This window comes from Lathyrus oleraceus, chromosome 1, assembly GCF_024323335.1.
Source record: "Lathyrus oleraceus cultivar Zhongwan6 chromosome 1, CAAS_Psat_ZW6_1.0, whole genome shotgun sequence".
Classification (NCBI taxonomy): domain Eukaryota; kingdom Viridiplantae; phylum Streptophyta; class Magnoliopsida; order Fabales; family Fabaceae; genus Lathyrus; species Lathyrus oleraceus.
In genome coordinates, this window is record NC_066579.1 from 452,606,130 (window position 1) to 452,617,679 (window position 11,550).

The 11,550-nt window shown below is 33.2% G+C and overlaps 1 protein-coding gene across 1 annotated transcript; it reads right to left on the bottom strand.

Annotated features, from left to right (window-relative positions):
• Positions 1-1,946: 1,946 nt before the first annotated feature.
• Positions 1,947-6,485, bottom strand: LOC127083581 (probable pectin methylesterase CGR2). Its single transcript, XM_051023899.1, has 7 exons — positions 6,190-6,485; positions 4,797-4,943; positions 4,217-4,256; positions 3,623-3,664; positions 2,830-3,204; positions 2,532-2,587; positions 1,947-2,450 (listed from the first exon to the last, which is right to left on the bottom strand). Exons 2-7 carry the CDS (start codon positions 4,917-4,919, stop codon positions 2,298-2,300), a joined length of 789 nt encoding a protein of 262 aa, XP_050879856.1. The 5' UTR covers positions 4,920-4,943; positions 6,190-6,485; the 3' UTR covers positions 1,947-2,297.
• Between the last annotated feature and the right edge of the window lie 5,065 nt (positions 6,486-11,550).

Consider the following 11,550-nt stretch of genomic DNA (forward strand, 5'->3'; position numbering starts at 1 on the left):
ATGTGTCAACTTGTAGAGGCAGCACATCAAACAGAATCTACAGGCTTTAAAAATGACTTACATGTGTCGACCTATAACTCGTATGTGTCGATACATAACTCGTATGTGATGACACATAAACCTGCAGGCTTTAAGAACGATCCACATGTGTCGGCACATAACATGTATGTGTCGGCACATAAACCTATTTTTCCCATAAAAACTTGTTTTTAATCCATGAAATCTTTTCTAAACCTTTTCTAAACCATTTTAAAAATATTTTTATGTTTTCTAATGTTAAGATGCACATTAAGACTCAGGGTATACAGTCTAATATACATAAATATTAAAGTATCTTAGTTTTGACATCATACAAAATAAATCTAACGGGAAGTTGCACTCACAATGTGGATGGGAAATAATATTCTCCCGTGACGGGAAACGGGGACGTGGATGGGGGAAATATTGGGGGCATGGCAAGGAGTGGAGAAACATCATTCTCACATTCCCTGTCCCGTTGACATCCCTAGCTCGAGTACAGTGTCAAAAGAGCAAGGGCTACTACATCGTCGCTCGAATGTAGTGAGAAATAAGGAAGGATTCCCATATTTTTCGTAAACAGGTGTGGGTAAAGAAATTAGTTCATGAAAGGAGAATTCGCTTTGGATCATGGAATATATGCACACTTATTGAAAAATCTATGGAAATAGTGGGTGTTATGGTTAGGAGGAAGATCGCTTTTATGTGCCAACAAAAAATTAAGTGGACGGGTAAAAAAGTGAAACTAAGTGGACATACACTCTGTTTGAAAAATTGCAGGAACATGAGATGGAGATAAAGAGACTTGTTGATGACGAAGATGGCAAGACATGTTTCATTGAAATACAAATTTTCATTGTTTTATTTTTAATCTAAAAATTCTGAAACATCTTCATCATCATCCTTGTGAATCTTGGTGAAGATCAAATGTTGAAATATATTCTTAATAGCTTCTCATTCATTTGTCTCTGATATCTAAAATTAACAAAGATTAGATAAGAAAACTAGTTTATCATATAAAGACAATGGATTATAGAACACATTGAACCAATTTTTTTGCTCTTGATATCCATCGTGAACGCTCCTTTAAATTTCACTTTTTTTTCTAATCCTAATGTATTCATTACCCAACTAAATTAATTTTTATTAGTATTCGTAATTAGATTTAATTTATCTACAACATCTATTATAACAATGTTTTACATTATTAATTAATCATAATCTTACAATGATTTAAAACATTTAACTTTAACCATAATTACTTCTAAAATTATATAAACGAATTATTTTGATTTAGAATGTTGAGAGAAATTAACTTTGAGTGTCTTAAAATCAATCAATTTATAATTTAGACCAACCATTATTTTATGATTTTAAGTACTACCATTTCTTATATTATACAATATTAAGGATCAATTTAATATGAATATTTTTAAATGATATAAGAGATGAACATATACTATTTTTAATGAAAACTAGATTTTATAATAATAAAAAAAATAGGAAATAAATATATAGTCAGTTTGTTTTAACTTTTTCTTCTTGATTTTTATAGCATTACATATTTTTTATAAAAATATATATATAATTTTTTTAAAAAACTTCAAATAAAACTTCTCCTGAACCCTTTAAACTTTTATATGTATAACACTTGTGGTAATGTAAAGGGAGGGGCCAGGACACTTGCTTGTCAATCCCCTAGGTCTGTACATTAATAGTTGGTGCTAACTTTTAGTTTTAAGCAAATCTTTCACAGCAGTTGTAGTCAACCTTGCATATATTAAAATAAATAAACCATGCAAATAAAATGAGTTTACTGTTGCAAAGATGAAATATTAAAAAACATGATAACACTATATATGAAATCATTAGGAAAAGAATAATAGCTCCTATGGTTGAAAACAGGTAGTAAAATGTCACTTAGGACATAGGAACAAAACAAGAGCTTTGTGACAATATAAGGAACCTCAAATAAGGTAAACAATTGTAGAAGTCATCAAAAGTGTCAAAATAGTAAATTTCCTAAACTAGTAAGTACTATAGAAATAGAGAGCTTTTGTAAATACATATGAAAAAATATCAAGACAAAATAGTTTACAAATATAAAAGACAATAAAGTACATAATTTAACCTAATACCATCAAGATCAGATCAAACAAGACTATAATTTGAACATAATGTATGTATGGAACTTTTACCCTTTGGGTGCTCAAGGTGCCAGCCTCATCAAGTATGGTTTCTTACCAAAAAGTCAAGTTTAAAACAAGACAGTAAGAATTTCAGGAGAATGATTTAAGGTGGAAAACTTGGCAAGCTGGTGCGTATGCCTTCTTGGCTGAAGCTTGTTGAAACTTCTTTCCAGCAGTATCATTTTCTTCTAAACTTGTTTGAACGAAAAACCTTATCCACCAAGATGAGCTCCGCAATTTGGCCTTCATAAAGAGAATATCAAATCTTAAGAGAAGAGAAGCAGAACAAGAAGATATCAAACTAAATAAATAATAGTCACTTACGGGACGACCAAATTTGGCCAATTGTTCACCTCTAACCCTCTGTTGACCAGGATAACCTATGCATGAAAATGAGAAATCAGGACAAAGATATCACAAGTGAATTAAAAACTAAACGAGCGTGATTTGTTACTGACTGCTAAGATTATGAGTTTATTATTGCTGGAACTGCCTAGGTGAATATTGGCCTAGCCAGCCAAATATATATTGCCAAAATAAATACCAAAGATAAATTCAGTTCCGGATTTAAAGCGTTCAAAAGCATAAACTAGAAGATCAGAAGATTCAGAAAGGACGGTACCTGAAAAGATAACCACACTGTCAGAAGATACTCTCACTAACTCTGGCAGGGTTTTATTCAGGTATTTTGGGGATAAGTAGTCCAATGCATCCGACACAATGACAAGAGAAAATGACTTTGCGCGGTAAGGTAAAGGAAACTTTATGTCAGCCACGCGCACAATGCCCTTTCTTACAAGACTTTTGCACTTTGCGCCTGCATCATCTAATTCGTAAGGTTCTACTCCCCAAGCTTCGGTATCCTCTTCTGCTAACAAACTAGATACCACAGTACAAGTGTCGGGGCCAACGTGCAAAACCTTATGCATGCTGTCTCCATATGCTTTCTTCAAAATGGGCAATGCTTGTAGTACTTCTAATGTACATGATGAACCACCTGCAAAAACGCACTAGAGCTGTTTTAAGTGCAACAAAATTTTCAATATTTATAATTTGAAATCAACATTTCTACTACAAATGCTAACTAACTTGTACCAACTGATCATACAAACAAGATATTAATAATTACAGATTATGATACAGTGACTTCAAGTCCCAATAAATAGTATGCACGTGAAAACTATAATGATGGTCGAGACAAAAAATAACCTCATTGTGTGCATGTTGATTGGAGAACAATCAATGAATTAAAGGATTTTATAGGTGACATCCAAAACATTACAAAATCAAGAGAAAAAAAGACACTTAAACAATCCAGTGCCACGGTCTCATAAAAAACACTCGCCCAAGCTTTCTTCTGCAGGAAATATTCAGGAAGCATGAGGTTCAAAATAACAAATTAATGGTTTTTGTACCTTCAAGTTTACTCACATCCTTAATATCACTACTAGCAGCACCTGCCATGTAACCAAACAAATCAACGTCAACATCAGCATCATTAGAATTTTAAAGCAAATGTCAATTAATGAAACAGCGCATGTTCATTGTTAGTTTATGCAGTGATGTGAGACACTTTTTTCTTTTCATTTAATGTAGATATGTTGACAATATGAGAATAGCTGAATGATTATGACGGTGTGATCTAGGTTCTATGAGGCTGGTGCAAGATCTAGGCATCTACATGATGATGTAAATAAATTTTCATTTGTATTCCTCTACTGTTTAGCTACATTGACTGTATTCATTTTGAATACACCACTGTATTTTTGTCACCGTAGCATCGTCCTAAGTCGTAATGAACAAAAGACTGGATCCGAGATTATTAAACCCGAGGAAGTTGCAAAATACTCAGGTCTAAAAGACCAGATCCAGAGTCAAAAGTTTCGCGTTTGGCATCTGAAACATAATATTTGGAGGGCCAAATTCAAAATCCTTGTCTTATTCTTTGGTAAAAGATCTTTTTCTTTATGAGGGTTTTAGAACTTAAAGTTAACAGATTAATTACAAACCTGAACTGCTGTAAAAATAACCAATCAGAAGAATTGCACCCTGAAAATTTTGCAAAAATCAGTTCATTAAATTGGCTGTGTTGATGGTAAGCAGGGAAGAATATATAGGACCCATTTGGATAAACAACTCATTTGCAGCTTATAATACAAGCGCTTGTCATGATAAGCACTTATGTATAGGTTATTTTTATAGCAAAAAACAAAATAAAGTTAAATTATTTTCATAAAAGCTGTAAGTTATTTTCATAAGCTATATTGGAAAACTTATGAAAAAAAAAGATGAAAACAACTTATGAACAAAGTCATAAGTTGGTTTAACAAGTTCTCCCAACAGTCTTACAAAATTTCTGTCAGTATATAAGTTCTAATAAGTCAATCCAAACAGGCTCATAGTATAAAGTAGATTAAAAAGATTATATACTGAATTACGTGAAAGAGGGAGTGGAATTGGGTGGAAAAAACATAAATGCATGAAGTACATCAAAATGATATTTAGAAGTGAGAAATATTTCAAATTAAACCTAATAATACCATAATATTTCTGTATTGACATTCAATTTTCAAAAAGAAAAAAGTATACCACAATAACAAGCCCAATAGATATCAGAGGAGAGTTGTGAGATTTAGACTGGATAGAGGCAACAAATGGTATACTTCCACCATCACCTAACCGGCGTGAAGGATTGACCGGCCTCCTTGACATGATAACAGCAATGAAACTTCAGACCTAGCACAAGTTTTAGCAACAAGTTCAATTATGATATTTCAAAAACAAAATAAAGTTGTTTCTTCTTGTATACTTTGTCAAGTGTTTTCTTTCATTATTCTGACTTGTAGTTGTATCACACGGTACATATATCTTCTCCCTTAGTTGTTTTATTATAGTTAAATTTCTCTTAAAAGCCAATGCCAATGATTCAATAGTAGTTGAGACGTAGTTAATAAGAAATACATAAAAAAATGCTAAAAAGCTGCCCAGCTCAGAGTACAATCGGTTATTAACTCATGACAGTATTCTTTGAACCAGAATCCCATATCATCTCTATGAAAAAAAAACGTAAATAAAGGCTCGGCAACAACTGTGATCCAAGACCCAAACTTCCTACATTAACCACATATTTATACACCAACAGATCCCGGCCATCAATTCGAGATTTGTCGGTTTCCACTATATCTTCACTAACAACAATAATAACAACAACAACAACAACAACCAAACATTATCTCACTAAGTAGGGTCTGCTACATGGATCAATTTTCTCCACAATGTTCTATCCAGAACTATGCTTCTATCCAAATCATTAACCTCAATATTTTTCTTAATAACTTCTCTTACGGTCTCCCTAGGTCTTCATCTTCCTCTAATCTTCCCCTAGTTGTTTGACTTCTCTCCATCTGATCTACTCTCCTTACTACATCTTCACTAAATCATCTTTAAATAACTTTCATCATTGATTTGGAAAAGGACAGCCAAGATCAAGAAACGCAACCGACATTTACTGCGTCGAATCCAGATCCGTCCATAGTTTCCAATTAAAGCCATGATTTGCAAGCAAGATACAAACTTACAGACAGTATAATCCCCCAAAACAATACCATCAAGCCCAATGTAGCAAAATACAGAACTTCAATTTTTCACACACTTTACATCAAACACATTGCCTACCAAACCGTTTCCAACTACCTTAACACAATACAATTACATTATACAACAAACACATCACTCATTTACTCCAAAATCAAGAACCCTAAGTTAAAAATCAAACAGAATAAACCAAATCAATCACAATGAACTAAACCTAGAAAACGGATTTAGCTTAAAAACAACTACAAAATCGAAAAAATACTAGAATTAAGCAAATTTTATGGTTATGAAGTTAGTTAACAAAGATAAATTGATAAAACTTCAGAATGAAATCGAAATCTTGAATGCATAAAATGGTGAAGAATGAAAAAGAAGCAAAAATGGTTACCTGATAAGGAAATCGATAGATTCCTTCAGATCTGATCTTACAGTGAATGAGCGGTGACTGAAAAAGACTCTGAAAGCCGCGTATTTAAATTCAAGCACAGATATTTATTTTTTTATTTCTTTGTTTTTGTAATAATTTGTGTTTTTATAAGCTATGCTTTTTAATTTTAGAAAAAGCTATGCACATGTTCTCTGCATTTTTATAGTGAGTTGAAATAAGATTAGACTATACTATGGAGTTTGTTCAGTTTCCTCGTTGAGTTGGAGTTTGACCCGATGAGGTTGGCACGCACCCAAAGCGTGTCGGTGTTTTATTTCTTTTCATATGATTTCTATGGTTTATATTAATATGGTTTTTTAATCAATAATTTATTTCATTTCTATTAAATAAAAACTTTATTATAGTTGGCAAATTCTTAGAAATACCCTCAAAATTGGTTTGAATTTCTTTTCGGTTTGAACCGAAGCTCATTCCGTCTAGTTCCAACAACATCTAATAAGTTATAGTGTTGAAATTATATGAATTTATGATATGGAATTTCATCAGATTTTGGAGAATTCTGAATCAATCTTGATGAATAAAAATTAATTTTTCTGATTGATTACTCATTTTGTTCTTCACTTGAGTAAATCAACCACACATTAATTGCAAGATGATTCTGTTGCCCGGAAATTTGAGAAGAAAAAAAAGGATGAATTGGGGAAGAAAAAAGAAATTAGGGTTTAAGAGAAAAGGGAAAAGCAGAATATTTTTACAGAGTTTCTCTCTACTTTAAAACTGAAAAAATCTCATTCAATTTTCTTCATTGTGCAACTGCATACAAATAATAATAGGGTGCCTCCTTATTTATATGTTGGAGATTGTTTACACATCAATCAATCTATGACAAACTAACTAACTCAGCTAAAATACAAAATAAATGTTGAGTTCAATTTTTTGTATAAGACACACTTTTTCAATATTTTGACAACTATACAAATTCAGCACGTAGAATATTTCGACAACAACAGACTATGTCGAAATGGTGCTTTGACACAAAGAATTATATTCTCAACGCACCATTTAATTTATTGTGTCTAAGTTATCTACATTCATCATTGTTCTTAGTCTTTTGAACACTTTGATATGCACACCTTTTGTCATGATGTCTGCAATCTGATGCTCAATTATGCAATGTTCCAAGTTCAGCTTCCCATTTGCTACTTGCTCTTGAAGATGATGAAACCTCATTTCGATGTGTTTGTTTCTTCCTTGTGCTATCAGATTCTTCGTCAGATTGATAGCAGACATGTTGTCGATCTTCACGGTAATTGCTCCATGATTCTTCCTTGTAATTTTTTCGATCAAATTCACCATCCACGTTGTTTAACATGCACAAAGGGAAGCAGTTATGTACTTTGCTTCACACGACGATAGTGATACTAGTGGTTCTCTTCTATTGCTCCAAGCTATTGGTGCACCACCTAACATAAACACATAACCAATTATGGATTTTCTATCCTCATCATCACTTCACCAACTTGAGTCGGTGTAACCCACTAGCTTGCATTCTCTTCCTTCATTAGATGCATGAAACATAATTCCATAGTCAAAAGTTCCTTTGAGATATCTTAGTATCCTCTTCGTCGCTGCTAGATGTGATACCTTTGACTTCTACATGAATCTACTAACCATACCTACATTGTATGTTAGACCGGGCCTTGTGTGACAAAAGTATCTTAATGACCCAATAAGTCTTATGTATTGTGCTCGGTCGATATCATCTTCATATGATTTTTTCGATAATTGCAATCTTAGTTCAGCAGGTGTCGAAGTTGCATTGCAGTCTTCCATCTCAAATCTCTTAAGTATTTCATTTGCATATCTTCTTTGATGCATTATCAGGCATATGCTACTCTTGTAGAATTCGATACCAAAGTAGTATGAAATATTTCTCAGATCATACATTTCGAACTCCTTGTTAAGATCAACTTTGAAGTCTTAGATCTCTTTCTTACAACTACATATTATTAACAAGTCATCAACATAGAGACACAATATGATAAATTCACTCTTGCTTCTTCTTACATAGACTTCATGCTCAGTTGTGTACTTCATAAATTCCTCCTCCCTTATGAAACTGTTTATCTTCTTATTCCAAGCTCTTGGAGCTTGTTTGAGTCCATGCAGGGCTTTATGCATCAAGTATACTTTTATTTCTTGGCCTTGTTTCACAAACCCAACTGGTTATGTAACATAAACTTCTTCATCTAATGGGCCATTCAGGAATTCACATTTCACATCTATCTAACACATATGCCAATTGTTCATGTTAGTTAGACCAACAACCAACCTGATTATTTCGATTCTAGCAACAAGTGCAAAAACTTCGTCAAAGTCGGTTCCTTCTTTCTGAAGAAATCCTTCCGCCATAAGTCTTGCCTTGTGTCGAGTTACTTCTCCTTTTGGATTTAACTTCACCTTGTATACCCACTTCACATCAATTGCCTTCTTGCCATGAGGCAATTCGACAAGTGACCAAGTGTTGTTGACTTCATGGACTTCAGTTCCTCATTCATTGCTTTCATCCACGTCGAATATTTTAATGTCTCAGTTGCATTGATCGGTCCAACATTTGCATAGTAAGCATAGTGTACCAGTTCACCTTCATCGTTGACCATATCATCTGATGTAATCACACATTACTGCAACCTTGCAGGCATGTGTCTTTTTTTTTAGGTCTGCTTGTGCTTGCTGGACCTCTAACTTCTTATTGTTGAACTTCTCTTTCTACTTCACTTGTTGGTTCTTCACATAATATTTTCACTGAATCTTTCTATGATCATGTCCCTGTTGATCACTACTTGCTTGTTCATTGTGTTGAGCAGTTTGTATTCACCAGTCGAATGATATCCTATTAGAATAATTTGACTCGACTTGTCATCAGGTTTTCTTCTCAACTGATCAGACACATGTCTATGTGCTATAGATCCAAATACTTTCAGATGACTTAAGTTTTGGCGTGATTCCTTCTAGATTTTTCGTCGGACATATGTTCAAAGTGTATGTTGCAGTCGACACAACTTCTCCCCATAATTCTTTGGGTAGATGCTTGCCTTTTAACATATTTCTCATCATATTCATGATGATTGTATTCTTCCTTTCAGCAATTCCATTTTGTTGTGGAGTGTAGGATGGCACTATCTCATGCATAATCCTTTCTTTCTCACATAATGTGTCAAAGTCTTTCGACACATATTCTCCACCACCACCAATCCTCAAAAACTTGAGCATTCGACCATTTTGTCTTTCGACCATAGATTTAAACTTAGTGTTAGCTGGTATTTTCGACAGGACCAAAATCTCAGCATAATAATAGAGACTTAAATGTTGAAAGGGTTAAAGGACATTTTCGACATGTTGTTTTGGCCAAGAAAGTTGAAGTCTCACGATGAGAGATAAAAATTGGGATTTAGTATTTTCTGAAAAGAAATATTTCGTCCAGAATTTCAACGGAAGTATTGCTCAAGATTTCGATGTCAGCATGACATGTCGACCAACAATGTTTTGGCGCGAAGAAGCATTTGTTCAAAACGAGTAACTACTTCTCAGTCATTCCAAGGTACATGTGGAAGACACTTCAGAAACGAAGAGCATGCAGAAATCTACGTGGCAAATGTTAAGGAGAAGAACGTTACAAAATAGTTACTTTACAAAACTCAAAAAACTCAAAGTACCCAGCGTAGCGAGAAACGAGTTTCACTGAGCAAAATGTATAATTTTTTAAACACCGTTTCTTTTCAAACTCAAAGTATTTTACTTCATTTTATCTTCTTTTCAAATCTTCTTTCATTCCTTTGTTAATTTCATTGTTACTTTACATTTACTTTTAAAAAGTTTGTCTTTTAGCATTGTCGAAATTCCTTACATTTCCAAACAATCTACCTTTTTGCATTAACTTTACTCAAAGATTTCGACCAAGTTGAAATCCTTTAATTTTCTACACAAAACTTAAGACAACTTTTAGCACTATGTCCTAGGATTATTTGCTCGATCCTACAAGTAACCTTCAATAAGATATTAGCGTCTGCTTACCAAATTTCACAGTAAATAAATTGGCACGCCCATTAGGACTTGTGCTAAAACTTTTTATCTTTTATAAATAGTATAATTTTATTTTATAAAAGTGTTATTCATACATAAAATGTTCTGAATATTTTGTATGCGTCTAAGAAGTGGAAAATCTTTACCAAAAATGACATGTCCTTCTGTAGATAATTCTAATTCACATAACAATCCTCAAAATGTTATAGAACAACAAGCCAGATTGACGGTTGAAGAGGCGGTTATTTCAACGCCTATTAGAACAACTGCTTATGTGGTATTATCAATGCAAGTTGCACCGATACCATCACAGGGGATAACCCTCTGATCAGTGCATTTTGATGCACATTCTTCTATAATTGTACTTAGGCATTTATCTAATTTATTTTGCTTATTTTACTATTTTATTATGTTTTTAGATTTAAGTTCATGTTTGCCTTTAATCTATTTTCATTTGTTATTTTCAGTTTTAGCGGTTATTTGATACATGTCCACTGTTCGGATCATAACTTGAGCTACGGGATGTCGTTTTGTAAGTTCTGACATGTGTTGGAAAGCTAAGAGAAAGACCTACAACTTTTATGTTGAATCTAAAAGCTGATTCAGAGTTCAGACATCTCAAATAATTCGTTGAAGTTTCGTACTTTAGGAAATATTTTCTTTTGGGCCATTTGTTGGGCCAAATTTAGGTTTTCTGGCCTAGTTTGAATTATAAGTGAAACCCTTATTCTGTTTAAAAAGGCAGCCGCGGTACTGTAGCAAACACACATTATTCACGATAACTTTTTGCTTTTATGCGATCATGAAGAGGAACTAATCTCCTAGAGTCAATCTGCTGTAACCGAATTTCCAAGGCTTTGAGGTTTTTATTCTATCAATTTAATTTCGTTCTCTTTCAATTCTATTCTGTGAAATTTCATTTGCTTAATTTGTATTTTATGGAATGGTTTTGATTAAATTCGTATGATTGCATTCCTAACTATTAATCACCGTTTTCGTCACTTTGTCGTTAAATTGCGTTTGTAAATCGTGTTTGCTTAATTCACGATTGTATTTATTCGTTTGCTTAATTCGGAATATAGGAATATAAATCTGTCATATATCTATTGCGCTTGTCAATCGAATTTGAATCGAATAGAGATCGAAGCCGCTTAGGGAATTGGTAGGTAAAAACCAATGATTAGCCGGAAACCGAAAACAGTATATTGGCTTATTTTATAATCGCTTATTTTAATCACTTTTTTTGCTTTGTTTTCTAAATCGACCACTAAAACATAA